General features: G+C 39.4%; 1 protein-coding gene across 1 annotated transcript; it reads left to right on the forward strand.

Annotated features, from left to right (window-relative positions):
• The first annotated feature begins 1529 nt into the window (after positions 1-1529).
• Positions 1530-27846, forward strand: stk24b (serine/threonine kinase 24b (STE20 homolog, yeast)). The gene is made up of 11 exons (XM_022675265.2): positions 1530-2261; positions 10367-10597; positions 15673-15729; positions 18830-18938; positions 21795-21952; positions 22497-22682; positions 24696-24841; positions 24964-25081; positions 25181-25243; positions 25520-25656; positions 26438-27846. The coding sequence occupies exons 1-11, from the start codon at positions 2220-2222 to the stop codon at positions 26475-26477; spliced, it is 1287 nt and encodes a 428-aa protein (XP_022530986.2). The 5' UTR covers positions 1530-2219; the 3' UTR covers positions 26478-27846.
• Positions 27847-27915: the final 69 nt, after the last annotated feature.

The following is a 27915-nucleotide window of genomic DNA, read 5'->3' on the forward strand; positions in this document are numbered from 1 at the left end:
TTTTGGCATAGAATTAGCAAAAATATGAAGAATAGATATGAAAAAATAAACAAAAAAGATCTAAGAATTCATTTGGGTAACAGGACAGGGTGTTGACATTGACCTCCTTAGTCATAGTTACAATAAGTAACAAAATATAATATATATATATATATATAATATGTGCAGAAATGTGTGTGGCATGAATGTGCGCCTTTTACTCTGGCCAGCCCAAGATACCACACACACACACAGACATATATATATATATATATATATATATATATATATATATATATATATATATATATATATACTGAAGATATGACACTTAGATACAATGTAAAATAGTGCACAGTGTAAATTTGCTGTGCCCTCAAAATAACTCAACACACAGCTATTAATGTCTAAACCACTAGCAACAAAAGGGAGTACACCACTAAGTGAATATGGCCAAATTGTGCCCAATTAGCCAAGTTTGGTATTTTATGTAAAATTCTCTCATACTGGTCCCAGGAAAAATAACATGGCACTTCTTTCATGGCAAAATAAAATTCTCTGAGGATAAGAGAAACAGAATGGTTGCTCTTTACATAGATGGCCTAGGCTATAAGAAGACTGCTAGCAGAAGTTGAGTCCACGTATTCAGCATAATATCCAGTGCTGCCAGCATTGCTACAGAGCTTGAAGAAGTTGGAGGTCATCCTGCTGTGCTCATCCTCAAACAGAAGGTGGAGAAGTGCAACATCCATCAGCTCTGTGAGGTGATGGAGGAGTGGAAGAGGATTCCAGTGGTAACCTGTGAAGCACTAGTGATTTTGGGCACAATTTACTCATTTTCAATTCATTTTCAACACTTTTGTTGCCAGTGTTTAGACATTAATGGCTGTGTGTTATTTTAAGGGCACAGTAAATTTATACTGTTATACAAGCTGTACACTGACTACTTTTTTATTGTATCAAAGTGTTTACAAAAATACAAAAAAATACTTATTGTCTCTCATATTATATAGTAAATCCACAGAGTTGATACATGTGCTCTATTAACAATAGTTTTTTTTACATTCATTAACTGAAATTAATGTTAAGATTTTTTTGCTGGTAAATATAACTATACTCATTACCTTGCTTTGTTTATTTCCTTTTTCATTAATAACAAAAAACTAAATGGGACAAATATCTTGTTAAAAAAATAATTACCTTACGTTTTACCCTTCATGTGTTATTATTATTATTATTATTATTATTATTACCTTTATTGTGATAATAATATAGTAATAATAATACAAATAGTAATAATTAGTTTACAAATTATCATTATTAATAATAATGATAATAATAATAATGAAGAAGAAGAAGAAGAAGAAGAAGAATGAACTATACAGGTAATGGCTTAATTAAATAAAATTAAATAATTGACATAGTACAGAAGCAATGTTATAATGTTAACAAGGTAGTTAATGGATACGGTGCCCGGCTGTTCCCCCTCTCTTGCCCGCAGAGGAGGGTCCCGGCGCCCCGCCCCATCGTCCCGCCCCGCCCTGATGCCCCAATGACAGCGCTGACAAGATGGCGGCGAGCTAGAAAGTGAAGTGAGGATGTCAACACTCGCGTCTTGACACGAATCGAGCCGCGTTTTTCTCTCTGCGTGCTGCGGTCGCGGTGTCAGTGAGGCTGACGGGCAGCGCGGGCCCCGCACACCCCCCGGTCCGGCCGTGAGAGCGCACTGCGCCGCGTTTCAGCGCGATGTTGTGGAAATCCGTTTTGCGCAAACTCTGACTCTGAGTTTTGGGAGCTGTACCGAGGCGGCTAGCTGCATATATTATTATTATCATACGTGCAGATATTTATTCCTGTGTTTCTGAGTTTCTTTAACACTTGAAACTCGCCCGAGCAGCTTCTCTCCTCCGTCTCTTCACCTAATGTCGGTGTCTGCGGAGGAAACGAGCGGCTAGCGGGTCGCATGCAGCTGCGGGAAAGCTAGCGAGGCTCGGCCAGCAGCTCCCCCGAGGAGGAGAGGGGGGAGGCGGTAGCGGGGTCGCTGCTAACCGCGGCACTCTGACAGCGGCTAGCTGTGGATGTTGTTTAGCTACAGTGTTAGCTCAACTAGCTAGCGCTCACTTCACTCCTTCTAAACCCGTGAAAACAGCGTTTAACTTTAATTTAACTCACCATAAACCCGACTGGAGAGTGACTGATAGTGACTTATCGGCGAGTTTTTTGGGGATAAAAGTGTCGCCATGGCTCATTCCCCGGTCCAGGGCGGGCTGCCAGGGATGCAGGTCAGTACCGTCGCAGTTTTTCTCTGTCTGCAGAGAGTTTCAGCACAGAGGCAGATAAATATTTTCATTAAGTTACCCCAGTGTTTGTTTGTTTAGTTGTCACTAATGCAGAATACACAAAGCTAAACTCTAAAATCTGATAATGTTGTTTATGATGTGCTCTGAAAGTGGAAACAGCCAGCCAGAACTCACTGGATACCAATCACATCCCGCACTGCACATTTAAAATGCATCAGTAAATGTCTTTTTTTTAATCAGTAGATGGCTATAAAATCCCACTTTTTTCGGTCATAGAGAGGTCCGTTTAGGAAGGTGAGTTCTCTGCAGGTAAGAATTTGAAAGAAGTTTAACGTCATTCAGCTCAGTTAATACTCACTCTCAAGTATTGGTAAGTCAAACTGTAATTTAAGGTACTTCTATACTTTCAGACTTGAAACCCAAACTCACTGGACAAAATGTAAACAATGTAACAAACACACAAATCTTGGTTTGGACTCTGGTCTGGACTTGCGTGTTAAAAAATGCATTTAAAATGACAGATTGTTTCCATTCCACATTTGAACTAATGAAGCCATTTATATTAGATTCTACCACAAGTATAAACTTACTAATAGCCGTCATTTACTTATACAGTACATTTTAGTTTAGTAGGTGCTGGAAAACCTTCACAGCCATAGGTAAGTAATGTTAAGTCAGCCTATATCGTGGTATTTGTAAAGTAAAAAAATAAAGGGAAAGATGACACAATCCTGCAGCTAGTTGGCATTAAACACAGGGCACAGTTAATTCACTTCACCTTTATTCCAGTCAACCAGATCACTAGGTCTTCACAGGGTCATGAGGTAGGCATCTCCCTTCAGCTGTGTTTTTGTTAAATTAAACCCACCAAAATAGTGAATGTGAAATATGCCACGAACATTGGTCTGGACAAAAGGAACATAATTTGGTAAGATCAAAAGTAATGTTCTTGGTCCAGATCCACTGAACTATTAGTAGTTTTCAGTAGTATTTTAGCTTAGAGCTTATACGATCTAATATGTTTATAAAGTTGACTGAATTTTTGCTCTATAGTTGTCACTAAATATATAATGCACAAAGCTAAACTCCTGAAGTCTGATCCTCTTGTCTATGATATGCTTTTAAAAGGGACCCAGCCAACCAAAACTCACTGCATTCTAATCACGTCCTGCTCTGTAAATTGGATAGTAGGTCTAGGACTCTTGTGTATGAGGCACGAAATGGTGTTTAACAGCAGACCACAGCACTCCCTTAGTCAGGAAATGAAGTCATTTCTCTGCAGTCACACCAGAAAGCCAAGAGAAGTGGCTCTGAAAATGGAAATGCGTTTGCTTGCTAAGTCAAAAGTGAAATCAATAAGTGGCTTTAAAATCCGACTTTCTCCAGTCAGAGAAAGGTCAGTTCAGAAAGGCGAGTTCTCTGCAGGTAAGAATTTGTACAGGTTTTCAGACACAGTTAAGCAGTGGTAGGTCAAACTGTGATTTGAGATGCTAAATACCTTGATCAGATCAGACCTTATAATTTAATACATATTTTAATTTCTTAAATATACTTAGTATTTCTGATACTGTTAAACAAAAGAATAGCTACAAATAACACCACAACAGATGTCTGTACCTACAAACATATTACAAATAAAATTGCCAGTTTATGTAATACACCCCACAATAAATGTCTGTCACTGACAGATACTGTCAGTCACTGTCATTAATGTACAGCACCAGTCAACAGTTTACATCTTATTTAGGTTTTTTTTTTCTTTTGTTCCTTTATTTTATTTTCTACATTGTAGATTAATGTTAAAGGCACAATAACACTTAATGGAAACATCTTGAATTACGCAGTAAACAAAAAAATATTTGGCCTCCAAAATCTCCTGCCCAAAACCCAACTGAGATGGTGATATGGGATGAGCTGGAGCTTCACAGTATGAATTAAAAGCAGCAACTGATGTGTAGCACCTCCAAAACTCAAGAATCTGAGAAAACTTCCAGGAGACTGTCCCTCATGAAGCTGTTGAGAAAACACCAAGAGTGTGCAAATCTATTACAAAATAATTCTGCATGTGTTCCTGTATAGCTTTAATGTCTTCAATTTAAAATTTGCAATGTAAAAAAAATCATAAAAATTAAAAGAGTTAGAAAAGTCATATCACCTTTATTACAAATCAAAATAGCAGGTGTAAAAGTCTGGACAAAAATTTGGACAGACCAAAAGGGGTGATCTTGGTCTAGATCAATTAAACTGGGGTCCAGTTTGTTTGAGCTGTGAAAGTACTTGTTTGTATGGTTCAGACATTCAGACCAGTTACAGGAAGTTGCAGGGAAACCCAGACAACATTAGTTATTACGACAGCACCTGGCAAAGTTTATCAGTTTACCAAACTGCAATGTAAAACCAAAACTAATTGGATAAAATATATACAAAATAACAAACGCACATCTTGATTTGGACTCTGGTCTGGACTTCAGGTGTGAAAATGCATTTGAAATACCATAGATGACACTTTAAATCTGGAGGTGAAATGTGAAATACCAGATCCATGTCAGGCCCTTTTACCATATGTTTTGCACTATAAAGCGTGCTTTAATTTTCCTCTAAATCGTCAGTGGGACGTTAAATTCTGTGCACCTTATGTATGAATTTTACCAGTCAGTTTGTAAGGAGCAGTAAAGTCACTCTTCTAAAGTGCAGCAATTATACAGGAGTTTCAGTTTAGTTCTCCAGCACAGGGGCTGGAGTAGCATTAGCTTTAGCCGCTAACCGCTATTTCCCCTTTCAGAGGTGAGTATTATTGGCCTGCGTTTACAGTGTTAAAACAGTGCATGTGACGAACCACTAGGTAATATTGCCCTGGCTTACCAGAGCACTCAAGGTTCATCAATGCAGTGCTAATGGGCGGCATTAGCCGCTAACCGCTAGCGCTATGCTCCAGGATTAGTGCTGGAGAAATTCAGGAATCTAAGCTTACTGTAAATAAACAAAAGTTCTTTGCTCACCCAAATAAACAGTTTTTAGGAGAGAAAGTATTTTATTACAGTTTTGTTTACTTAGCTTAGCTTTATTTAGCTTAGTTGGCTGCTACCCCCACCACCACCCAGTGGCAAGACCTGCTAAATTAGAAGTTCCTTATAGTGTCTCTTCAAATGCGTCTTATAATTCAGTGCACCTTATGTATGAAAATAGACCAGAGAATAGACATTCAGTAATACTGCGTCTTATAGTGCAAAAAATATGGTCATAGCTCATTATCTGTAACATAATTAGCAGTCAGTCATAAATCAGCCCCTGATGTGATTTTGACGTTTGGGGTTGACAGATCTTCAGTGTGAGATGGAGCGTTTTTATTAAGACTTTTATTGGATCACTTTGAATTGAGATGGACTGGATTGTACTGTCTGCTGTTGTGAAAGCACTGGATGGGGAGGAGTCTTTTCAGCCCAATTCTGATTCAGTGATCTATAAGATGAAGATGGGTGAAGGGGTGGGGGAATGCTGAACTGGAGACTGGAAGAAGGATGGATGCCTCTCAGGAACAGCCATAAGAACTGGGTCACTTGTCTCGTATTCATGCTCTGGCCATACGACTGGTGTGCCCCTGGGCAGGAGGAAAGCCTGCCATATGAAGAGAGGAAATGGCATATTTATTGTTCATTAGGGAGGACGATGCAGCAAAGATGGCTGTGTAGGGAGAGAATCTCTTAAATGGTTTTGCACAATACATTGAATGAGTAATTTCTGTGAAAATAGTTTGAAGCGAAGTACAGTCTTTTTAGTCATAATCATGTTGTAGAAATATTGTAAATAAAAAAGCAGCATGACAACTTTTAAATTTGCCAACTCAAACAATTTAATCCAGTCCAGTTTGTTGAGTCAGTGAAATAACTCACAACAGGGCAGCTGTCTTAAGTCTTAAATTGTAAATAAATACAAAATAAATAAGTGTATGTAAGTGTATATTTATCTCTATTGAGTACATGGCACAAGCATCTCTCCATTTCTTCCCATTTCGCTCTTGATATGCTGCCTCGAGATGCTTAGGTTGTATCATAGTAGTTTCCAGGAAACTATGAATGCAAGACTGTAGGAAGAAAAAAATGTTTGTTTTTTTTTTAGTTCTCTACACTGTATTAAGAGTGTCACACACTTCATCACATTCATCTCACACTTCTTAGGGGATGTGTAAGATGTCTGTGGAAAGGTTGTAGAAGGGAAAGTGTATTCAGAGACATTTCTGTTCTTTTTGCGGTTTAGTTCACAGCTTTAAAAACTGCTGTGGTGTGATGAATATTACAGCCTTAATGTGAGCATTTCCTGCTTGGTCGTAGAGGAAGCTCGCTGTCTAGCATTAAAATATAACACATGCTCACTTAGCACTATTACTCTATGCTCAATTATAACTGATAGCCAGATACTAAAAATTCTGTTGTCTTTTTCATGTATTCGGATTATGAATTTACCTTAGCAGTGCAATACACGCCATAAATTTACCTCAGCTGTGCCGTTCTAATCTTATATGAAGTTAATAGTTCTATACTAACCATACATTATGATCTTGTTACAACACATGCATCCACCTGACTTACACACACACAGCTGGATACAGATCAGGGGATCAGGATGAACTTTGAGCAAATTTGGTGACTGTTACACCCGTCAGTGTGCATCTGGATCAGGATTACAGGCTGTGAGTGCTTGTGGGAGAGCGCCAAAGCATTAGACCTGAATCAGGAAGAGCCGCCTTCATCAGCTACATGATGGACCACTCACATGACAGCTGCTAATAAATCTGCCTCAGTGAAAAACTCAAGGTCTGCCCCCAGGGTGAGCTGGGTGGGGGAGGGAAAATGTCTAAGTAGGTGTGTAAGTGAGCTGTGTGTGTAAGAGTGAGAGAGAGAGAGAGAGAGAGAGAGAGAGAGATGCATCAGTGGTACATCACTATTTGACAGGACAGATTGGCAATCTTTTTTTTTTCTCTGACACACACACTCTCTTCTGCTGCTAAATGCTATCATAAGTAGCACAATAATCACTTGTCTAATTTGTTCTTTAAAAACTCTAATATCTCCAGTTCAGAGAGGTGGCATATCTTGTTCGCAATTATCGGAACAGCATGTAGGATAAGGGTATGCAATGATCCAATATTAGGATTGAATATCGGTCACTATATTAACAAATTTAGCTGAATCAGGTAACCGATTATTAGGCCAGTAAATTCCCCTAAACCAATGCACACGCTGTGGGCATCTTCATTCCAGTATTTTAGGCTTTATAAGGCCTGACTGTTACTCACTTCTAACCCATATTTAGACTCGACTGTACAATTGATAAACGGGAAATGTTAAGTTTTAATTTTCAATAAAATAAATGATTTTCTACTACATTTTTGGGCCTTAAATTATATTTATCAAGGTCTTAAAAAGCATTAAATTTGACTTTTAAAATGGAGCATGTTATTCCACAGTTTATGACCTTGCAGAGCGATTGACACTTACCAATGTCACATGATAATAACGCTTTATTTTTGTAGTCCACCTTATTTACCTGTGACCTAGCAAAGACCAGAAGCAAGAAATAAAAGTCGCTGCTCTCACAGATTCAAGGTTCAACTTGGCTTTGCAGCCGCACCCTGGCTATTGATCATAGATTGCATATACGCAGTTTTGACATTAAACAACATTAAAAATAAATGTGAAAATTACATGAGCAACCTGCTATACATCTAAATGTTACATTATCTTAGGTTACCTTTTTCTAAATGTATTGGTGATTAAACTTATGCCTCATAAAACTAACTGGAATAAATGTACACAATGTCTGGACTTCACTAGGTGTGAAAAAGTTGTAAGTAAAATGATTGTCCTAGATTGGGTTTTGGTTAAAAAAATATTGCAGAATATTAAGATAAACTGTATAAGTTGTAGCCTAATGAAATGCAAGTTTATCTGTGTTTTCATTGCTCTTGGCATCAGCAGAGATTACTGAAACAGATATGCAGTTAGCTTTAGGCAGAATTTGAAGAAATGGATGCTGATGGAGAGTTTTTACAGCTTAAGCAAACGTGTTTCCTTTCATCTCGGAATGCCGCTGTTCCGATTCTGGAGAAGATAGTCATCCTTTGCTTTAAATTTAATTTCATGCTATCTTCAGATTTTGGTTTTCGTGGTTCACCCACAGAAGAACCTTGCTCTGACACCTCTAATAGAGTGTGAATTAAAAAAGTACGAATTTATTCTAAAACATAAGGTTTGTTTTGATGTTTAAGGTTATAAATAAAATACCAATATAAAACAAAATGTGTCTGCAAGGGGAAGTTGTAGAAATCCTCCCTGTAAGAAATGGGAGAATCCATGTAAGAACCTGCTACATTTAGGACGTCAAAAAAAAAAAAAGAAGAAAAGGTTGGGGGAACACACATTAGGACACCCTACCCCTCTTCGACAACAAAAATCGAGAATCCCTACCCCTCTTTCCCAACAAGAATCAGGACACCCTGCCCCTCTATTACCAACAAGAATTGGAACACCCTGCCCCTCTATTACCAACAAGAATTGGAACACCCTGCCCCTCTATTACCAACAAGAATTGGGACAGTCTATCCCCAAAAAATCAAAACAATATACCCCTCTATCCCAACAAGAATTGGGAAGCCCTACCCCTCTATCCCAACAAGAATCAGGACACCCTACCCCTCTATCCCAACAAGAATCAGGACACCCTACCCCTCTATCCCAACAAGAATCAGAACACCCTACCCCTCTATCCCAACAAGAATCAGAACACCCTACCCCTCTATCCCAACAAGAATCAGAACACCCTACCCCTCTATCCCAACAAGAATCAGAACACCCTACCCCTCTATCCCAACAAGAATCAGAACACCCTACCCCTCTATCTCAACAAGAATCAGATCACCCTACCCCTCAATCTCAACAAGAATTGGTACACCCTACCCCTCTATCCAACAAGAATGGGGACAACCTACTCCTCTAACCCAACAAGAATAGAGATACTCTATCCTTCTATTTCTACAAGAATTGAGACACCCTATCCCTACAAGAATCAGGGCACACCACCACTCTTTCCCAACAAGAATCAAAAAACTGTTACTACCCTTATGTGTAAAAATGGAAATAAAAATGGCAAGGGTTGAAATTAAATTGCGCTGTTTAAGTGAAAAACACATCTTTTTGCTACAAGTATAATTTCCATATTGTGATAATAGTTTATTTGGATATGTATTTTTTTTTAAATATACAAAACTCTAAACCACTCAATAGTTTCTCTGATGTAGTTTAATTCATCCTGTCTGTGCTGTTGCTTTACTCGGCAGCTTTGGCTTGTTGTAACATTCTTTTTGAGAAACCCTTAGGGGTCGTAGATGTCCAGGGTCATGCTGGTGACCTTTATCCTTCTCCAGATGTGCCGTCGTCCTCGGACAAACTCAAAGCTGCTCACTTGGGAGAGTCCGGGACACCAGGGTAGCACAGAAACTAGGCTAAACGGAACTGAACATTAGACAGACTCGTTTGAACTTTTAGCTTAGGATGATGGTTTATATGGATTTTTTATGCTTATTTTTGAGCATGTGAAGATTGCAGACCACATCCTGAAGTAACTTCCCTCAAGACAGTGCATTTGTGTTGGTTAGAATTTCTTTTTTTGCTTTTTTTCTCTGACCTAAATAAGTTCTGCAATACACAGTTTAATGAGTCAATACTTAGTTGCAGCTCTGTGTCCCAAAGGCATCATAAGTATCTTAATTTATTTTGGCACATTTTTTAGGCTTAAGCCATGTAACATAAGTATAAGTAATAATATTGTAAGTAATATATAATAATATAAGTTTTAGTTTTGATTTAGACCAAAAAAAAACTTTTTTCTGTGTATCATTCTTTTGGTTTAAATTCAAGAGGTTTGCCTTTGTACAGTTTTTTCCAGGAGTTAAGTACCTTTTTATTTTTAAATAAATTATTGCACTAATATCTGAAATGGTCAACCAATGATTCACATGTTGTGGGTAAACCTCTGTAAAGTCTGTAATTCTGTGCAAACTAATCATTTTATTTTCCCTTTCTTTATTGCAGAATTTAAAAGCAGACCCTGAGCAGTTGTTCACAAAGCTGGAGCGCATCGGCAAGGGCTCGTTTGGTGAAGTCTTCAAAGGCATTGACAATCGGACACAGAAGGTGGTGGCCATAAAGATCATTGACCTGGAGGAGGCGGAGGACGAGATCGAGGACATTCAGCAGGAGATCACAGTGTTAAGCCAGTGCGACAGCCCATTCGTCACCAAGTACTACGGATCTTACCTTAAAGTAAGCTTTTTTAAGAAAAGAATGCAGAACACACAAGCTTTCCTTATAATGAAAAGACATCATTATAATGTCCTCCAAATTCGGTTTTTGATTACCAGATAATAACTCCAACAGTTCAATAAGAGAACAAAACTATTCTTAGATGAATAATGAACATTAGTTACTGATATCTATTAATAAATAACTAGATAGTTTAAAAGATGGATGCCTAGATAAAGGTATTAGGACACCAACTCATTCATTATTTCTTTTAATATCCCTAATCATTGTGGCTCATTAACCTTTTTATGATGCTTATTAAATGTCAAATTGTATTAATTAAAATATGTGTATTAAGAACAACAAATAACACAATTTTATTTTGGCTATTTTCTTTTATGTGGGCTTTGCAAATTAAACGTTTGATCAAAATATGATCAAATATCCAAATTCTGTTAATATTTTTAAGGATTCTAAGCAGAGCTGGTATATTTTATTATTGCAGATATATATCTTTTTATTAATACACTCTGACCTGAGGGCTTATGATATTTATTATGAAGTGTGTTATTTTATATTATTCTATTTTTTTTATTTTTCTTTCCAATATCTGTTTGAGCTTTGGATTTCAGAGCAGTCTAGAAGCTGTGGTTGCAGCTAAGCCATCATTAGCACTCTCAGGTACATGACAAAGTGCAGTGCTCTCTTGACTGTGCAGACTTTCCCTTTTATGGCAACCTGCTGCTGGAATCTCTCCCACAGTGAGGATTTAGAAATAACCTTGTTCTGGATTTAAGCTACTCTAGTCAGCACTGACTTCAGAAGTCATTTCTGAATGAAGAGGGAGAACACACAGAATTTACAACCACAAAACAGGGGCGTCAAAGCGGCATAGCGGAGTAACCAAACGTAATATTAAATATATTTAACTCTAATATTTAGCATGGCAACGCTTACAGTCGGATGTAGCCAACCAAAAGTCTTCTTTGCTCTGTTCAACCGTGGCGAGGAGCGAATTTCCCTGCTTTTTGATGTTCAATTTGGAGTTGTAATTTCCGAAACTAACTCTGTCTAGTGTTCACATGGGAAGTGAAGATGTGGGGTGGGTGTGTGTCTTGTGATCAAAGGCCTGTTTTCCTTGTGTAACCGCCCTATTAAATCAGCCGCACAGATTCAGTCCAACAGCTTTTCTGCAGTTGTTTGAGGAAGTTCGTGCACTTCAGAGAGAATTATCTGAGGCAGCTTTAGGGAAAACGGGAGAGCCCCAGGCATCACCCAGTTTCAGCACTGCAGTTGTGCCTCTGTTACAGTTCGTAGAGCAAAATGTCGTGGTGCCGCTAACCATTGTTGTTTTTTATGCCATAACGGAAAAAATTAAACTAGGGATGCACTGAATATTTGACAACAGAAGATATTTGGCCAAATATGGCAAAAATAAAAACAGTTACGTATTCAGCCAAATACGTTAAAAGACTAAAAGATTTTTTGCTGCAGCAGTTGCTGTAACGTTCTCAGCAGTGCCAGCAAGCCAACACATACAGATGACTTGAGTAGCCCTGTTACGATTTATTTTAGTTTAATGATGAGAAAGAGGCAATCAATAAAACCTGTGGAGAAAAGTGTATTAATATTCAGCCATCAACCCTTGTCTGAATGTTTCTATTTGTTCAGTTTTGGTATAAAACATTTATTTCGGTGCATGCCTAATGTTAAGTCAGACTTGCAGGATGTGGAGAATCAAGCTTTTTAAAGTTTATTTTGGGGTGGGACATTTTCCTCTAAAGTTTTTTTTTTTTTTTTTTTTTTTTAAATAAAGACACTGTATAGTGCTATAGTGGGCCTAGTATCATCTGAATGATCTAAATGAATGAAAAACTCCTATTTCTTTTAAGGTCTCATTACATAATTTTTTCATTTATTTTGTAATGTCTAGTTGTGTTCTCAAGAATGATTAAATTTCATGCGAGCTGTTTTTTGTGGGGGAAAAAGTACTGAGTCAATTTTACAGCTCTAACACTCAAAGGACACAATGATTTCAAAGATACAGCCTTAGTTGTATCTTTGTGCTACGTAAACTTAACCCTTAAACTTTGCTTAATGTCAGACTCTCAGAGTCGCGAGGCCCTAAGGCGAGCGGCACCACATCCGCTAACACATTAATTACATTTCTTTCAGCTAAATTAATGCTACTTAACTCTAACCTTAGACTGGGTGAAGCCCCAGAGTGCGCTCTGTATCATAAAATCCGATGCAAACTGCGCCTGCTTTGACCGGTGTTCTGTCAAGTTGTGCTACCTTGTCAAACTGGGCTTTCCTAGTGTTTATTTAAGGTCTCTGTAAATCGCGGAATCAACCGTCTGTGGGTGGTCCCGAGCCATGAATTCACAGGTTGACGTAAACGCAATGATTTTCTGATTGACTCGTTTTTCTAAACATTATCTTTTACTCGCTACTGCAGACAATGGAGGTTGAAGAACAAGACCTATTGTACTTCACAAAGAACAAGAAAAAGTGGATTTTTGCGGCAGAAGACCTTAAAAATGCAGCAGTTATATCTCTGTTTTTAATATCTATATAGCAGTACTGAACACACAGTACCAGTCAAAAGTTTGGACACACCTTCTCATTCAGTGTTTTTCTCTTTAATTTGTTTTCTACATTGTAGATAAATATTAAAGACATGAAAACAATGAAACCACACATGGAATTACGTAGTAAACCCAACAAGAGGTTGTGATTTGGGATGATCTGGAGCTTCACAGCGTGAAGAAACAGTAGCAACTATTGTTGAGCACCTCCAGAAACTCCTTCAAGACACTGAGAAAACTATTCCAGGTGATTCTCCCTCATGAAGACACTGAGATTAAAATACTTAGACTGTGCGAAGAAAAATCTGGCAACTTAGAAGAATCTAAAGTATAAAGTATATGCTTTTTGTTTCAGAATAAATCAGCATTGTGTTTGTGTATAGCTTTAATGTCTCCAATATTAAAATGACAACAAAAAAATAAATAAATAAAGAAAACACAATCAATGAGAAGAGGTGCGTCCAAAATTTTGACTGGTGTTGTTTATAATTTTTTTATTGACTATTTCATGTAATTCTAATTGGCAGACATGAGGTTAGTTTTTGCAAAATGTGTATGTATTGTTTTACAATACAAATGCTTTATAATTGTGAGTTCTGGCAAATACTGATATCAAGCTAAGATTTTCACAGACTCCACAAACGCACAGACTCCTTCTCCTGCACAGGAAGAAACACAGACCTAGCAACAAAACACAGTCACACAGTAATACCTAAACCCACAACACTGATATGCAGTAAAGGCTGATCTGCTCTGTCTGTTGTGACCACAGTTAAACTTTTGAACTAGTGTAGTAGTGTGATGAGTTTACTGCTACAAGGATAGTAAAAACAGTTGTTTATTTGTGAAGGACACACAAGTTTCCATTTGTGAATCTGCCAATAAACCGCTGACACATCAAGATATATTAATAATATTAGTATAAAAGCTGAAGATAGGTTTAAAATTTTAATTTGCTTATAGACAGTATACTTTTAAATACTCTACAGTACATTTTGAATAAAAAAATTTCAACTCAGTATGGGGGAGTAATCTTTATGGATCTGTCGCTAATTAATTCATTTTTGACTGCGACCTTATGTATTATGATAATTATTGTGTATTGTGAAAATTGTCTTTATTTACTATGATATACAGCTCTGGCAAAACAACAATTCTCCCAAATTCCAAATAAAAATAGTCATTTAGAGCATTTATTTGCAGAAAATGTGAAATGGCTGAGCTTTCAGACCTCAAATAATGCAAAGAAAACAAGTTCATATTCATAAAGTTCTGAAATAAATATTTAATCATAACCCTTTTATTTAATCACAGTTTTCATGTATCTTGGCATGTTCTCCTCCACCAGTCTTACACACTGCTTTTGGATAATTTTATGCCTTTACTCCTGGTGCAAAAAATCAAGCAATTCAGCCTGGTTTGATGGCTTGTGATCATCCATCTTCCTTTTGATTATATTCCAGGTAAAATCAGTTTGGTAAAATTAAAGAAACGTATAATTTTTAAGTGGTCTTAATTTTTTTTTCAGAGCTATGTTACTTGTTCTGGCTACTACACATATGCGGGTCTCCACATCGAGGTGGGGGGCAGGGCTTTCCCACTAGCACCCTGACTCAGCAAGCTGATTGGTTCGTTTTATGACTGGGCAGGAGGATTACTAGAACTTCTGTTCATATTTCAGCTAGTGACTGGTCTCCTCAATATTAATGTGTCTGGACATAATTCATTAACCAGAAATCACAGTCAGTCATGCTTCCTGGCTAGTTTTCAATCTGTAAAAGAAGGTAAACTTCAAACCACGAGTGAGCACTAAAATAATGATACAATATTGCAGGCTATTTTTGCAATAATATACTTGATGTGTTTTTTTTTTTAGTGTAAGACTTTTGAAACAAATAAATCTCTAAATATGTCAGTAAATGTATTAAGATTATTGTATTAAAGTATAATGTAAAAAAAAGCAATGTAGCAAACACCTACTTAAAATAATAATAGTGCAGAATATTTAGTGCATGCGCATAAACTGCAATCATAAACAATTACACAAAAAATACTCCTACGGTACACTGTAAATAATAAGACTGCTATCATGACAAAATACTGCTATTATCACAATTTTTCTTTGTCATGATATATTGTGTATGAAATAATATGGGACACTGCTACTCCACACAATTGTTAAAAGACTTGTTGGTGGTACTTAGGAGTTTTACTTTGATCATGGGGGAAATGTCATCTATAAAGTCTGAGAACCTCTGCTCTAATTCAGCATTACATTTTTCAAGCGGTATGTTTTTCTTTCATACCCTGAGGTAAAATGTAGCCTGATGATATTATTTATTTATAGTTTCCCACCCTCTCATTTCCGCAGCTGATCCCTAATTAAAGATGGATTAGGATTAGACACACCCACACCAGTCTCAGCATACAGGGAAGAGTGTTGGTTGTAAGAATGTTGATGGATTTTTGCTCCTCTAATATGCCGTTTCCACCCCTCTCTGCTTTCAGGGCACAAAGCTGTGGATCATTATGGAGTATCTGGGTGGGGGTTCTGCACTGGATTTGGTAAGTATTAGTAAAAGTCTGTCTAGAGGAATCTGATACTTTTGGTCTTGCTTTAAGGGGCTTGTTTCTAATCATGCATGATCAGCCTAAGGTTAGGCCTAATGTTTAAAATAAGGGGTTTATGTTTCTCATGTATAAAATAGCTCGTATTGTTTTAGTGTAGTGTTATTTTTCCCCTCTGATATTCTTTGTGCTATTTGAGGAATGGCTGCTCTATCTGTGGGGTCATATTCTTGTGTACTACTTTGGTCATTTGGCTCCTTTTATCCAAAAGCACATTGTGTATTATTCAGTACCCATTTTAAATGATTCAGAATCAACTATGAACTGTCCTGGAAAAAAAAGTTAATCAGGATCAACTAGGTATTATTCAGTATTGACTGAATAACTCACAATAGTTTCTGAAAACCTCACAGTGTCCACTATGATTTTAACCATTTCAGCTATAAACTCTCCAGAAACCACTATAAATTGTTCTGTGTACACTATGAGTTGTTTGGTATCTGCTCTGGATTATTCAGTAGCCACTATGAATTATTCAGCTTTTACTACACATGATTTGGTATCCACTATCAAGTACCTGGTACCCAGTATGAGTTAATCAGTGTCCACTATGACTTATTTAGTATTAACTATAGGCTGTGTATAGCTGGACAGAGCATCGTCTCTCAAAAGTGAAGCCACCACAGGTCAGGCGCCCCCTGCTGTTCGGTTTCAGAAAAGCTGTGTAACTCCACCCATCCCCATAGGTTTCAATGGCAAAACTTTCAATCACGTTTTTTTCTAATATACTGTAATTCTACCTCCTTTATTTAAATGCAACAGCTAGTGTAACCTCTGCTTATATTGTCAAATGTTTATATCCCCACAGAATTCGTTTTTTAAAATGTTATTCAGCTCTATTCAAAAAAGTTGTGGTTATTGTAAAAGGGCTGGTTATGGGCGGGACCGATAACTGACTGTCAGCTCCGCTCCGCTCCGCTCTGCTCTGCAGTCTGTGACCGCGAGACAGCCCTCAGGGGCGGGTTTATTTAAATGAGTAGGCTGTCTCTCCACAGTCTTTCTCCCTCCTCTGGTCTCTACTGCGCAGACTCGGGTTTCAGGATCGCCAACATGGCGGAAGATTTTGGCTTCATTTTCATTGAATGAATGGGAACGGCGACACAGGAGGAGGAGGAGGCCTTCTGGATTTAAAAGTTTAACAAAAACAGTATATTCATATTAGAAATCATGGTACGACATTCACTCATTTGGTGACTTTACTTAAAGGTCACCTTCCGTCGTTTTTTCTTTCATTTTAAAATGTCTAGTTGTGGTCTCTAGTATGAATGAATGACATGTGAGCCGTTTTTGTAAAAAAAAAGTGCTCAGGTGTCTCTGTATAGCTCTTTTTTAATGGACTGTTTTAGGGGTGTGTCCAAAATGACCGGATTCCAGCTTTGCTCATGAATATTCATACATGCAAACAGCATGCAAATATCTCTCCTCTGATTGGCTAGGAGCACTGCGACGCCCCTCCACCGCTCTGCCGCTCACTGCCTCCCACCTCCTAACTGATGAGCGGTGATGTTGCGTCGCTTCAGCTCCGCCTCTGGGAGTTTCTCGAGCCAAGGTGGGCTGGTCTGTGAGTTTCTGCCTACGTAGGCAGAAAGATAATTCAAAATTCACCCGTTTTTCGGAGGGGGGGAGGGGGGATTTCTTTGCTTAGCTCCTGCAGACAATGGGGGCTGCAAAACAGTTTAAAGTGCAGGTGTACACATTCAACTCGGAGAGACCTACTGTATTCCACAAAAAACAAGAAAAATCGGATTTTCGCGGAAGGTGAGCTTTAAAGTTTAGGAGTCTATTTTACACCCTGCACAAGGTGCATCACAATGCTCATTGCTACCTTACACCCTGTGAACAGTCTATTTTCACACTTTGCACCTGCTCCGACAGAGCTGATGAATATATCTACATAAATGGGTGTGGTGGTCTGGAAGTGAGGTGTGCTAAATTTGGTGGTAAATTATTCTAGTATTGTTGTTTTGGCAACAGAAAACACAGGTGCGCCACTGACTGGAAAAAAGGTAACGGTTAATTGCCAGGCTGTGCCATTAAATTACCATTCTGGGAATGGTAAGTGACACACTGATTGGATAATTTCATATTAGGCCCAAAACAAACTCCTTATTAATTAAAGGTCTCATTTCATGTTATATTTCATTAATTTTGCGGTGGTCTAAAGTATGAATGAATTCCCTGTGAACAGGTATTTGTGAGAAAGTTCTTCTGTTTAGTGGAGAAGTGTGTGGGGAAGAACGATAGGATTGCGGCTCTTACTCATAAATATTCATGACATGCAAACCTCTTGCCTCTGATTGGCTTACAGCACTGCAGCTCTGCTCTGTGGACGATGGCAAGGCAAGTTGGGCCATGATCCCTAATTTACGGGTTGACATCAGTCCAGAGGCTTAATCCTGATTCGCTCGTTTTTCTGTCTCTTTTCTTTTATTGGCTAATGCAGGCAATGTGGTAGAAGAACAGTTTCACATGCAACATGCATATGTAACTCGGAGTGACCTATTTTATGTCAAGTAGTGTAAGTATTAAATAGTATCTAATGAAATGATACCTTTAAGAGAATTGGAACATGCCTTTTACGCGCTTTGATAGCAAAAAAAAGACACACTGCCACGCCCTAAATCAGGCTGCATGTTGCACAATTCAAGGCATTCCTATAGATCACCAAAATAGGGCTCTAAGACTTGGGACTTGAGTGTCAAAACTTGAGCCATACTCGTTACTTGCAACTTAGAAACTTGTTTCCTCTTACGATACCTTGACACCATTAAAATGAACTATTGCCCTTTAATTGGGATCATTAGTTTATGTTTATAACTACACTGCCTTTTAGGTGAGAAAGTTGTGGATGTGCCTGAAACGCAAGAATATAGCAGTCTTTGGTGGTGTGCGGTTGATATGGTCACAAGGGTGAAGAGGCATTGCTCCCCCAGGAACTGCAGGAACACTATCAGATCCAGACTTTTCACCACATGCTAAATGCTTTCTATGTACTTCCTGCCTTTTTCAGCTTAAACCTTCAAACTTTCTCTTTCAGCTGGAGCCTGGAGCGCTGGACGAGACTCAGATCGCCACCATCCTGCGGGAGATCCTCAAGGGCCTGGAGTACCTGCACTCGGAGAAGAAGATTCACAGAGACATCAAAGGTACTTCTGCCTGATCTTCTGCAGTCGCCTCTCTGCCTGTGGAGAAAAGCCCAGTCAGATACAGACAGGCAGTGCCACAGAGTCTGATGCAGTGTAGAAGTGTCTCAGGCAGTTCAGCTGAAATGTGGTCATAGGTGGAGCTGGTGGTGAAAGTTGAGGATAAGCAGTTTCTTCCTCAGCTTGTGTGGCTGCTCATTCAGACTGTGTTCGGACTGCCAGCCCCAATCTGATTTGTTATATCTAAATTGTATCCAGATTGGTGTTTGATAGTCTGTGTAACCACAAACCACATAAAATCAGAGCATCCAGACTAAGACACATCTGCATAAATCTAAGTACTTAAATAAAAAAATGGTTTTCCAACAGTCTTAAATGAGTTCCCAGAGGTGTTTAGCACTTGTTGGCCCCTTTGCCTTCACTCTACGGTCCAGTTCACCCCAAACCATCTGGATTGGGTTCAGGTCCGGTGACTGTGGAGGCCGGGGTCGTTTTTTGTTAAGTACATAAATCCACATGTGTTCATTCATAGTTTTGATGCCTTCAGTGAGAATCTACAATGAAAATAGTCATGAAAATAAAGAAAATGCATTGAATGAGAAGGTTTGTCCAAACCTTTGTCCTGTACTGTATATATATATAAATTGTTTCCCCACAATGTGTAAATGTACTGGCTCCTTAGGAATGCACTACCTTGTGTGTAGTCACTAGCATTCTGCTACCTCAAAGGTAGAAACGTCACATCTTTTAGAATGAGTGTGTGCTATTTCAGACTAGAGTCATTACATAATCCCCCCTCAAGTCAGTTTCCTAGCTAGATGTAAGTTCTGTATTTTTTTTTTACACGCACGAAAAAGAGCTGCAGAACCTATTTATATATATATATATATATATGTGTGTGTGTATATGTGTATGTATATATATGTATATATACAGTGCCCTCCATAATTATTGGCACCCCTGGTTAAGATGTGTTCTTTAGCTTCTCATAAATTGAGTTTTGTTCAAAATAATATAGGACCACGATGGGAAAAAAAGTAAAGTCCAACCTTTAACTCAAGTAAATTTTAAGGGGGAAATAAAATCCCTGACTAAGAAATAATTATTCTTCATAAAATCACCTGTTCCACAATTATTGGCACCCCTAACAATTCTTAGGAAATAAATTGAATAAAAGTATTTCTGTCACTTCTACAGTAGTTTACGAAGTTGATCAGAGTATGTAGGAACATTTAATTAGTAATTCACAACTTCCTGTTTCCCTGGGGTATAAATATGACGTGACACAGAGGCCATTTATCTTCAACATGGGAAAGACAAAGGAACATACCATTCAAGTGAGGCAGATGTGTGTTGACCTTCACAAGTCAGGCAATGGCTACAAGAAAATCGCTACTCGCCTACACCTGTCCATATCTACTGTCAGAGGAATTATTAAGAAGTTTAAAACAACTGGAACAGTGGTAAACAAGCCTGGACGAGGACGCAAGTTTATTTTGCCACCACGCACAGTGAGGAGGATGATAAGAGAAATAAAAAGTTCTCCAAAGCTCACTGTTACAGAATTGCAACAAATGGTAGCTTCTTGGGGTCACAAAGTCTCCAAAACAACCATCAGGCGCTATCTACATGCCAACAAGCTGTTTGGGAGGCATGCACGGAAGAAACCATTTCTCACTCACAATCATAAACGCAAACGTTTGGAGTTTGCTAAGCGGTACTATGACTTCAACTGGGACCGTGTGCTTTGGTCAGATGAAACAAAGATAGAGCTTTTTGGCAACAAATGCTCTAAGTGGGTCTGGCGTAACACAAGAGCTGAGTATGCAGAAAAGCACCTCATGCCCACTGTGAAATACGGCGGGGGATCAGTGATGCTGTGGGCCTGTTTCTCTTCTAAAGGCCCTGGGAACCTTGTTAGGGTGCATGACATCATGAATGCTCTAAAATACCAGGACATTTTAAAACAAAATCTGGTGGCTTCTGCCCGAAAGCTGAAGATGGGTCGTCACTGGGTCTTTCAGCAAGATAATGACCCTAAACATGTGGCCAAATCTACACAGAAATGGTTCACCGCACACAGAATCAAGCTCCTCCCATGGCCATCTCAGTCCCCAGACCTCAACCCCATTGAAAACCTGTGGGGTGAGCTGAAGAGGAGAGTGCAGAGGAGAGGACCCAGGTCGTTGGATGATTTAGAGAGAATGTGCAAAGAGGAATGGTCAAAGATCCCTCTTTCTGTATTCTCCCATCTTGTGAAACATTACAGGAGAAGATTAGGTGCTGTTTTGTTGGCAAAAGGGGGTTGTACAAAGTATTAACATCAGGGGTGCTAATAATTGTGGCACACATGATTTGATGTTAAATAATTATTTCTTAATGTGGGATTTTTTTCCTACTGAATAAATTCACTTGAGTTAAAGGTTGTATTTTACTCTTTTTTTCCATCGTGGTCCTATATTATTTTGAACAGAACTCAATTTATGAGAAGCTAAAGAACACATCTTAACCAGGGGTGCCAATAATTATGGAGGGCACTGTATGTATATATGTGTATATATATATATATATATATATATATATATATATATATATATGTACACACAAATGTTTGTTTCTACAAATATTTGTTTTGTCAGTGTCCCATTAGTGCATCCCTAAGAATGAACCAGATCTTTTTTTCGTGATGCCAGTTAGTGCATTCCACTTGTATATTTAATTAACATACTAACAGTTTAAACTATTTTAATACAAGATGATATTGAAGAGTCCATATTGATTCATTTTTTTCTGAGATATGACTGTAAATTCTAAGGGTCTAATATATCTGTTTTCCATGTGTTTCTGTGTTTTGTTCAGCGGCAAATGTCCTGCTGTCTGAGCAGGGAGAGGTGAAGCTGGCAGACTTTGGCGTGGCTGGCCAGCTGACAGACACGCAGATCAAGCGCAACACGTTTGTGGGCACGCCCTTCTGGATGGCACCAGAGGTCATCAAGCAGTCTGCCTACGACTCAAAGGTCAGTGTTGTTAGGCATAGAGCATAAAGTCGTCTGCAAAATTTTGGATTAACTAGAGGTCTGCACTTGCGGGACCAGTCAGAATATCTTGTGGCGCGGGACAGAACTGAATTGTTATTGGCGGGTGCAGGAGTTTAATCAATCCAGGCGATGCGGGACGGGACCACATTAATATGTAGTCCCGCTCCCTCAAATTGATAATAATCTCGCTATGATTCCCATGCAAGCAACAAAAAACCCTCAAGAAAAGTCTCTCGGAGGATGGACCGACACACACACAGACCAATGGGAGATTTTCAGCATCTCCAGCAGGCACGTGCAAGGGGGGTGGGGGCTCTGCCCTGCCCGTTTGGGTCTTTCTCACCTGAATTATTCCGCCAGCAATTATGAGCAATATTTGTAAAATTACAGTTGAAAGAATATTTAAAATAGATGTAGCTATTGTGTAGGCCAAGAATTTGTGTATGTTCTTCAGCCCTTCAACTAGCTACAAAATATTTTTCCTTATATGTTCAAGATATCTTCTCTCCGTTTTTGGCTGCAGGCTGATATCTGGTCTTTGGGCATCACAGCGATCGAGCTGGCTAAAGGTGAGCCCCCCCACTCGGACCTGCACCCCATGAAAGTGCTCTTCCTAATCCCAAAGAACAACCCGCCCACGCTGGAGGGCAACTACAGCAAGCCACTCAAAGAGTTTGTGGAAGCCTGCTTGAACAAGGAGCCCAGTTTTGTAAGTATCCTTCATGGCAGGGATTGTAGTGATGCACCAAAATGAAAATTTCTGGCTGACCCTTGAAGCATTGACTGATATCATACAAAATATCAAATATGCAAATATGTATGATATGCAAAATATCATACACATTTTTTATATGTTTTCATTCATTTTGCATTCACTCATGCATGAATTAAATAGCTTAAAGGGATAGTTCGGGATTTTTGACATGAATCTGTATGGCATCAACATGACCAGTTTCGTGCATTCTCACTGACTTATCCCCGACCATGTCCGGTGAGCGGAGTTCTTGTCCAGTATTGTCCGAGCCGAAAGTAGTCCGGCATGTTTGCTGGGGTCACGAAACGAAAGCGTTTTTCTTCCCAAAACAGTACGAGTGCAAAAGAGTGATTTATTTGCATAACAAAAAACGGTGTCTGCAAAAGTCACGCCTCATTATCACTGGGGCACTACTTTCATTTTGGATCAGTGCGCGCGATTGCGCAACCTGGCAGCTAGCCTACGGTTTCGATTTCACTGTTTACTGTTCGGGAACATGTCGGACTACGAGAGCGACGAGGAATATATTGATTTCCGCTCAGAGCCAAGGGGGTATCTTTATGAGCCTGAGTATACTGAGGAGGAACTTGCCCAAATCGAATTGGATCGTGCAGAAAGAGAGAGGGTGGACAGAGAAATGATTGAGACCGAAGCTGGAGCCGCTGCTGCTGCTGCTGCGATACCAAGGGTGGCCGACAAATCCTGGTGCACTTGTTTGAAGTGCGAACTAATGCCGACAGAGGTGGAATGTTACTGCTGCCACGAGTGGGATTTAGTTATGCCCGAGATACAGAACCTGTCAATTGATGAGGACGTCGGCGGGCCAGCTGCTGCCTGCATCACAAACAACAGCGGGCATGGAGAAACATAGTCATCCTCGCTGAAGTGCGCACCGCAAACACGAAGCTTCTTCATTTTCACCACTTTGGTGTCCACATGGAAGCCCATTGCAAGTATCCAAAGTTGCCTGAGAGCAATGTCAGTCACGGGGATACGATGGAAACTGTGCGGAGAATCAGCCACATATTTGTTGCTACAGCCTGGATAATCACAAGTCCGCACCATTTTAACACACACACATACAAATGTATAAATCTGTGTTCAAGAAGCTTATAAAAGCCGATAAACTTCTCTCTAAAGCTTGCTCTTTGCGTTGCTGGTTGAAGCTGAGCGCAGCCAATGATCTGAAAGACTAGTGCGCTGCTCGCAGTTAGAATGACATGCGCACTGATCCAAAATGAAAGTAGTGCCCCAGTGATAATGAGGCGTGACTTTTGCAGACACCGTTTTTTGTTATGCAAATAAATCACTCTTTTGCACTCGTACTGTTTTGGGAAGAAAAACGCTTTCGTTTCGTGACCCCAGCAAACATGCCGGACTACTTTCGGCTCGGACAATACTGGACAAGAACTCCGCTCAGCGGACATGGTCGGGGGTAAGTCAGTGAGAATGCACGACACTGGTCATGTTGATGCCATACAGATTCATGTCAAAAATCCCGAACTATCCCTTTAAGTGTAGTTGTTTCTTGTATTACAAAGAAAAGGAAATTTAACTGCAATTAGGCCTTAATGCTTCCCTCTGTGTGTGTCTGTCTTTGTGTTCACTGTATGGATAAGTTCAAAGCAGAGGCTTCTTCTTCCAACAAAACACAGTATACTGTTTCTATTACATATATTTTACAGTAGTGGCTCACAATTACAAAATCGTGCACAGGAAAGCTATGTAATGCTACAGGCCTTTTTTTTCTGAGCTGGATTACTCACTGAGCTGATGACAGACTTAAGTATGTGTGAGCTTAGTCTTGGGATCCTGTGCAGCTGTTGCTGAAAAATCCTAATGTTGGAGGAAAAACTTAAGTCATAAGAAGTCTTATATTTAGCCAAAAAGTCTTGTGTCACCAACCAAAAAACATAATCATGTTTAATTTTCTTTTTTTCTTTTCCTCACTCTGTCTTCATAACTCAGAGACCCACAGCCAAAGAGTTGCTGAAGCACAAGTTGATTGTGCGTCACGCTAAGAAGACGTCCTACCTGACCGAGCTCATAGACAAATACAAGCAGTGGAAGACTGAGCAGTCTCGAGAAGAGTCCAGCTCAGACGAGTCCGACTCGTAAGTTCCTATACAGTCATCAGAATCGAACACTGGTTAAAATATTCTTAACCTGTTTAAAATGTTATTCTCTCTCCTTCTTGCCCTCTCTCTCTCTCGCCCTCTCTCTCGCGCTCTCTCAGGGAGCCGGATGGACAGGCTTCTGGGGGAAATGAATTTGGCAGTGATGAATGGATTTTCACCATTCGGGAGAAAGACCCCAAGAAGCTGCAGAACGGAGCCAGTATTGCCGGAGAGCCGGTACAATACCAAGCTTAATATCATATCACATTTCACAGTGATTATCAACAGTCACTGTGATTTCATACCGTGTGTTTGTGTGTGCTCCTCTCAACTCAGGACACTCCCAAGAGGCTATTATCACAGAGCCTGTCCACCATCATCACTCCTGTTCTAACAGAGGTAAGGCATGAGCATCAAATTATTATATAAATGTTAAAGTAAGGAAGAGATCAGAACATAACCACAGTCAATTTCAAGAGTTTTGAAAACTATCTAATGGTAGCTTTTGTATATAATTGTATTTAGGAAATATGATTGATTAATGTTGTGTATATAATCATATATACAGGGAATTGGTAATTGGCCTTCCAAATTAGTTAGAAAACTGGGTAAAGGCAATTTTTTTAATGTAATGTCTTTATAACCATTCTTAAACCTGTATGTGCGTGTCTCCAGCTTAAAGAGCGAGGTGGTGAGACCACAGTGAAGCCTGATGTGTTGGATGAGTTGGGAGAGGCCGTTTTCCTTGCTGAGGAGGCTTATCCAGGAATCTCTGATGTCATGGTCACTCAGCTCATACAGAGACTGCAACGGTAAATCCACTATTATTATTGCTGTAGGATCAAATTATAGAAAGAACTGTGACCCTGAACCCTGAGTGTTCTGGTAAACCAGGGTGATATTAGCTAGTGGTACATCACACGTAATTTAACACAGTAAACGTGCAGGCTACAGTCCGATATATCCGTCTCTGAACAGCGGAAGAGCTGACGTTTAGCGCAGTTAGCGGGTAATGCTAGCAGTACTAGTCGGGGTTAGCAGCGGGCTACAGTCCGATATACCCTCCTCTGAACGAGGAAAGAGCTGATGCTTAGTGCAGTTATCGGGTAATGCTAATGCTGCTCCAGCAGTGCTAGTTGGGGTTAACAGCAGGCTACAGTCCGATAATACTCACCTACTGAACGATAAAAGAGCTAGCACTTAGCACGGTTAGGGGTTAATGCTAATGCTGCTGGAGAACTAAACTGAAACTGCTGTATTGCACACCAGATTATAAGGTGCACTGTCGATTTTAAGGATAATTAAAATTAAAATTAAGAATTTTAAGGGCACCTTATAGTGCGAAAAGTACAGTATATAGTTCCCCTCAATATATTGAGTAATCAATTATTCTTTAAGAAGCGCAGACTAGTACAAGTAAGTGATGGGCTCCATCAGGGTCAGATATTTTTATCTTATGAATGCAGAATAAGAACCTAGTCATCAAAAGAGCATTTTTAGCCATGCATCATGTGGCCAAACATTTGACCTTGTCCTTTTCCAATAATCAGACTTTGTCAGCACCTAAATAGATGTGTTTTTGTCTCTTCAAAGGTTCTCTAGAGCAAGAACATCTTCCTCTTCCCACCCGTGATCGGCCCACTAAAACTGTCCATCACACTGCAGCCCCTTCCCCCAGGCATCAGCTCAGCGAGTCCCAACACCAGCAGCCTCTGTGACGTCTCCCCTGGAGGACCACCTCGTCCTTCAATCGCTTCAACAGAAGTTCTCAAGCTCCTCAAGCTTCCTCTATTGTTTCCTCTTTTTCTTTACAAAAACTCCTGGGACAGTTCGAGAGAGTGATAGAGGGAGGGTGTGGGTAAATGAGTAAGTTTGAGAGAGAGAGAGTGTGTGTGTGTGTGTGTGTGTGAGAGAGAAAACTCTAGTGCGCGTAAGCATTAGGCTGCATAGCAGGCTGAGTAAAGAGCAGCAGTAGCTTGTTTAGCGGAGAGTGTTGTGTGGCGGAGGATTAGCACGCTTGCCCGTGAGCAGCCCATAACGTGTGGGCGCTTCTGCAGTCGCTGTGATGTCACCAAGCAGAAGCCACAGCAGCAGCAACCACCCTAAAACAAGCAACCATGGAGAAGTAGCGTGCATGGCTCCAAACAAACAAACTAGCATGTGTGCATGTGTGCGGCCAGTCGGGCGAGTGTGTGTATGTGAGTGTGTGTGTGTGTGTGAGTGTGTGTACCTGAGCCCTCGTGCAGAAGGAGATTGCAGTCTTGCTGAAATCTCAGGTAACGTGCTTTGATTGGACGTAGGCGTCCAGGTAAGACGGAGAGCGCTGTGGTCTGGATTTGTGTACAGATGTGTATATAGTCTCAGTTTTACACACCTTTGGATTATGGATTTTTGCAAATGAATCACTGTGTACAGATGGCCACAAGCTTCTGTAGATATTGTTAGTTTAAGAAAAAATACAAAATAAAACATAGAGAGAAAAGGTAAATATTTAAAAACCAAGCCTCTCAAATGGCCATTACTGATATTGCCTTGCCTTTTTATTAAATGTACATTTTGGAGGTGCTCTGTTAATTTTAATAAGAAATTAAAGGGTTTTACTCAAAAACTATGCTCTCCATCTTGTTCACGGTGACTTTTAACTTCTTTCATTTTTTAGTTTTGCTTACTCTTTTTTTATTCAGCAGCCACAAAAGCAGGTCCAAATTAACTGAATAACAAAAAAACATTATTAAATGAACCAATAACAAAAACAAGAACTGAAGGGAGAGTAAGGATGCTTTTTCTCCTCAACTTATATCAGACATGGGCCCAGAGGTGTCTATTGGACTAAGGCAGAGAACATATGAGGGCAGTACTCTTGTAAAAGAAAAAGTGTATAAGTATATTTTTAAAAGTATACTTAACATGGAAAAGTACTTTTTTTTTGTCTTGGGGCAACTTAAGTATATTTCAGTTGTAATTAAGCTATATTTAAATACAACATAAAAGTATTAAATTGTGCTTTAGAGTGTTTTTTTCAAACAACTTCTGCGAACCTAAGTAGATTTAAGTTTGTGTTTTTTAAACAC

This window comes from Astyanax mexicanus, chromosome 5, assembly GCF_023375975.1.
Source record: "Astyanax mexicanus isolate ESR-SI-001 chromosome 5, AstMex3_surface, whole genome shotgun sequence".
Lineage (NCBI taxonomy): Eukaryota > Metazoa > Chordata > Actinopteri > Characiformes > Acestrorhamphidae > Astyanax > Astyanax mexicanus.

Coding starts and splice junctions, on each gene's coding strand:
- stk24b (XM_022675265.2), top strand. CDS start 2,220: ATGGCTCATTCCCCGGTCCAGGGCGGGCTGCCAGGGATGCAG. Junction 22,683..24,695: donor TGAACAAGGAGCCCAGTTTT/GTAAGTATCCTT, acceptor TTCATAACTCAG/AGACCCACAGCCAAAGAGTT. Junction 25,657..26,437: donor CTCATACAGAGACTGCAACG/GTAAATCCACTA, acceptor GTCTCTTCAAAG/GTTCTCTAGAGCAAGAACAT.